Source organism: Chanos chanos, chromosome 6 (genome assembly GCF_902362185.1).
Source record: "Chanos chanos chromosome 6, fChaCha1.1, whole genome shotgun sequence".
Classification (NCBI taxonomy): Eukaryota; Metazoa; Chordata; class Actinopteri; order Gonorynchiformes; family Chanidae; genus Chanos; species Chanos chanos.
This window is the reverse complement of record NC_044500.1, coordinates 4,862,925-4,867,546: the sequence shown is the minus strand read 5'-3', so window position 1 is coordinate 4,867,546 and position 4,622 is coordinate 4,862,925. Positions and strand designations below refer to the sequence as shown.

At 37.5% G+C, this 4,622-nt stretch overlaps 1 protein-coding gene across 1 annotated transcript; it reads right to left on the bottom strand.

Moving 5' to 3' along the window:
* Window positions 1–2,098: 2,098 nt before the first annotated feature.
* Window positions 2,099–3,917, bottom strand: LOC115814814 (uncharacterized). Its single transcript, XM_030777772.1, has 3 exons — window positions 3,865–3,917; window positions 3,368–3,486; window positions 2,099–2,935 (listed from the first exon to the last, which is right to left on the bottom strand). Exons 1-3 carry the CDS (start codon window positions 3,865–3,867, stop codon window positions 2,341–2,343), a joined length of 717 nt encoding a protein of 238 aa, XP_030633632.1. The 5' UTR covers window positions 3,868–3,917; the 3' UTR covers window positions 2,099–2,340.
* Between the last annotated feature and the right edge of the window lie 705 nt (window positions 3,918–4,622).

The window sequence follows — 4,622 nt, the reverse complement described above, 5'->3', positions numbered from 1 at the left end:
GGTAACCAATCTAACGGAGGAAGGTTTAATGTGTGATTGGCGTCCTGCTGAGAATGCTTATATGATTGAAACTGTAACTAATCTGACTCCATTTATTATAATTTATCAGCTAAAATTTATCAAAGCACTATTAAGAATGTTATGCCCCTTTGTGAATTTACTATTCCTTAGCCAAGGACTTATCTGTGTTTATGCAACCTGCCAGCAGTCTGTTTAGTTCAGAGACTGAAAGACGACTCCTCGGTTTAAGTCAGGGACTAAGCGAATAACTTTTTCAGTATAACTAAACAAGTGATATTGCCTGGTAGAATCTATTCAAACTGATGGAAGTTATGGAATTATGTATCTCAAAGTGGATAAGCAAAAGGGTTTCCACTTTGATGCATACTTGTGGTGCAATCCTTTCACATCGCCTGACGTGTCAGGAACCAGTTTCCCTGTGACTCTGGCTTTCTGTTACAGTCCTAAAGGAACTCCCCACAACCCAGTCTACACATTCCTTATTAAAGAGAATACATAAAATAAAATAGAAAGTGAAACAATCGCTTTCACATTTTAGAACAATGTATAGTGCTTAGCACCAGCTACCTGTTATATCTTGACAAAACATGACCTATTTCAGGTTAATTTATGCGTATAATGTAAAATAATCTATGCCACCATCATGTAGTAACATAACATTGCAACCTGTTCAGTATAACTATATTAGTTTAGTTAAGGGACTGCAGGATGACCACTAAGTTTAGTCTACTGACTGAGGGAATAACCTGTTCAGTATAACTAAACAAGTGATTAGTCTAGCATGGTCAGTAACTTGTGTGTTTTAGACTATCACCCAATTCTGCCGTGATTTAGAATTAATCCTGTTTACCTGTCGCCTGATACTCAAATTTAGTAATTTCAAAGGAGGAAATACTACAGAAGAACAATTAACACTTCATTATAATACCAGGAAAAAAGAAATTACGGTATAAATCTAATGAAACATTCAAACCACAAAAAACTAGACCAAATTAGAAATAAAAGCATAAAGATTTAATACAACTAATAACAAAACAAAGTAAAACCAAAGTCATACCTGGTAAGAGTGTCTACACACAAGGATATGTGTGGGAGTTCTGTATACAGAAAAAGCTAAACACACAACTTTGATTCTTTCCCTTAAATACCAATCCAGAACAAAGAAGTTACTGTCCGAATGGAAATTTGCATGTATAGTGAATTAACACATCTGAGGGCCTTTCTGTGCCTCCAGACTGAAATAGAGATACTATTCTCTCAGGTTTCTAAAAGACCTTATAAAAACCTATCCTATTGTTATACCACTGAGACCCTTATGATGCTCACACTGAGACTGTTAAAATGATACTAAACTCAGGTAACATCTGATGTGTATTGCTCACTCCTATGGTTCAACCAGTTCTCAGAAACAAATGGCCTTACAGGCATTACATACGAGGGGTGAGTAAAAACAACTGGATATTTGTAGAAATACAACCTGAAAAACAAAGAAAACAACCTCACTAAAAATAGAGAGATTTTCTCTTACCATTTTACTGCAGTGAAAGGAGGTCTGTGCTTAAGTTGACTGAGAGATATCGCCCAGTGGAATCTATTCAAACTGATGGAAGTTATGGAATTATGTATCTCAAAGTGGATAAGCAAAAGGGCTTTCACTTTGATGCATACTTGTGGTGCAATCCTTTCACATCGCCTGACGTGTCAGGAACTGGTTTCCCTGTGACTCTGGCTTTCTGTTACAGTCCAAAAGGAACTCCCCACAACCCAGTCTACACATTCCTTATTAAAGAGAATACATAAATAAAATAGAAAGTGAAACAATCGCTTTCACATTTTAGAACAGTGCTTAGTACCAGCTACCTGTTATATTTTTTAGGTTAATTTACACTTACAATGTAAAATAATGTATTCCACCATCATGTAGTATCATCAGGCCTCTCTCTCTCTCTCTCTCTCTCTCTCACACACACACACACACACACACGCACACAGATATATACATGTATTATTGTTTACAGAATACATGACAAATATGGCCTTTTAAATCCTGCTGTGCACTTTTAATAGAAGAAAAAGCAGTAACATTGGCAATGTGTCACACGAGCATTGAAATCTGAGTAATATTTATACATGTAACATTAATCAAAGATTAATCAATCTAGCTAACAAACTGGCTTATATGAAGTGCTTTGCCCCATTTAGAGCAAATTTTGAAGCTCTTTATTAAGACAGATATGAACCCCTGGAAGCTAGAGAACATCAGGATGGTGTCACATGCTTAACAGAAAATGCACTGAGCTCCACTCAGCTGGTGCAGGTCTATGGCAGACACTGGGAAGCTATAGCTGTATTACCATGCCCTTCACATGGGTAACATGTGTTACCAGATACACAGCGATACAGAGGGACACGATTAGCAACCGATTTGAATTTCTCTGATAGAGGTTTTCCCCCATCAAATTTCCAAATGTGTTTGAAAACAAAAGCCTTTGGACCACTGTGGCTTCTTAACTCATCAAGGCCTTTGAGAATGCTGTGTTGCCCGTTTTCATCGATGCAAGTGTCCACACAGGGAGAGTTAAAGGTGTAGAAAATCACACAGCCATCTTTCCTTTTACCCAAGAGCCTTGTCACAGGGGAGTTTCCAGAGGGATTAAACAGAAGAGACTCAGAGTGTTTGTTGTATGTCTTCTTCCTATTGATAACAACTTTCTTCAGTCCAGCAGCAACGAGCTCACGGCCTTGGTAGAGAGCATTAGCTTCATCGTTGATGGCATTTTTGACGTTATTGGCTTCGTCTTGTTGAAGGAAATTCTTGTTAGTGGGAGTGAAACCAGGTTTACAGGTCTCCTTTGGCACATTTATGGCCACAGCGTACTGGAGATCATGTCCATCAGGTCCAACACGCTTGTAGCTAAGTGAAAGAAAAACTCTTTTTAATGTGCATAAAAGCATATGTAATTTAGAAATAAATGCTGTGTGTTCTTATGGTTTTGAAATGCATCCTCACTGTGAAATACTAAGAAAACAACACTTTTGGCTTGTATCATGATTGAGTATCTTAAAATAAATGCTTTCCACTATGACTATGTGATAATTTTGTTTTAAAGATTGTTTGTGACACACAAATCGGTGATGACTTCTTCGGAAAAACCTGCAGGAAAGACTATAGTCGTGTCTATAGTCGTACACAAAGTTGTCACTGACAGACCGGTTTAGAATTGCTGAAGTGTTTTGCAATAGGTGTCAGTAATGTCAGGGATCGAGCTGAGAGTCTAAGCTTTTTCTTGGCTACAGAAAACATAATAAACAGTAAGTGCACGTGTGGAGATATTTTATTACTTACTGGGTCTCGATGAACTGGATTATACGGGCAAGAGTCCCACTGTCAACTGTCTGACTCTCAACACAAGGAGTATAGGGAGTGATCAGGATGAGTATGAAGAATACACTCAGTGATGACATCTAGTGGAGAAAAAGTATGTAACACCCACCCACCCACCCACATACACACACACATACACACACACACACACACACACACACACACACACACACACACACAGAGAGAGAGAGAGAAAGAGAGGAAAGGAGTAAAAAAGTTATACAAATAAATCTCTGCAGATCAAGGCTCTCACATTCTGCATGTTAATTTAGTCTCTAAGTAGTTTTAGTTTTGTTTCTTTTTTTTCTTTTTTTTTTTTTTTTTTTTAGCTGTGGTTATTAAATTTAATCAGTAGTTATATTAAAGCCAGTGTATGACTCGTGAGGGGTTTGTGAAAACAACTGGATGTTTGCAAAGAAAGCAGCCACAATAAAAAAAAAAAAAGTAGTTCCTCTCACCATGTTACAGTGGTTGAAAGAGGCCTAGGCTCTGGTTGACTGAGAGATATTGCCCCGTGGAATCTACTCAAACTGACAGAGATGATGAAATTGTTAGTATTACAGGTTCAGCTGGCAGGAGAGCCATGAGTACTAAACAACAGCACACTGAAGCCATCTAATGACACACACATGATGTCAATGCTAATCTAAAAATGAAATATTAGTCCAAAACACAACTCTAAATCTGTAAATACTTGCTTGAAGTTGATTGTTTTAAAGTAAACCACGCTGTAGCTGTAAATAATTGGATGGCTATTGTTCATTAGCTTCCTGGCTAAAATCTCAGCTAAGACAGCTAACATGCTACAGCAGCAGTAGGACGGTTCAAGAAAAAATCAAGAAAAAAACAAGAAGAGTTCTTGATAATAAATTTACTAAACCATTGCACTGTATTTATTTTGGATGAGATAAGCAAGATCACTCACACACAGTCTGATAAAGATGATGTCCTTTCCCTCTTACGTGCAAATGAAAGCAGAAAACTTTTCTTTGTTTAGGGGAAGTTTCACTTTCACTTTCACTTTCCTTTTCACATATGTTTTGATGCTCCTCCTCACAATGAGCTTACCAAACTGTTATCTATGCAAAGGAAAAGAGGATGGAGAAAATCAGTTTCAGAACATGGAACAGCAGAATGTGTTTGACAAAAACGAAGGTACTTGAGGTAACACAATTTGCATTCAGTTATTCCAAATGAATCCTCAGTAGGCTTACTC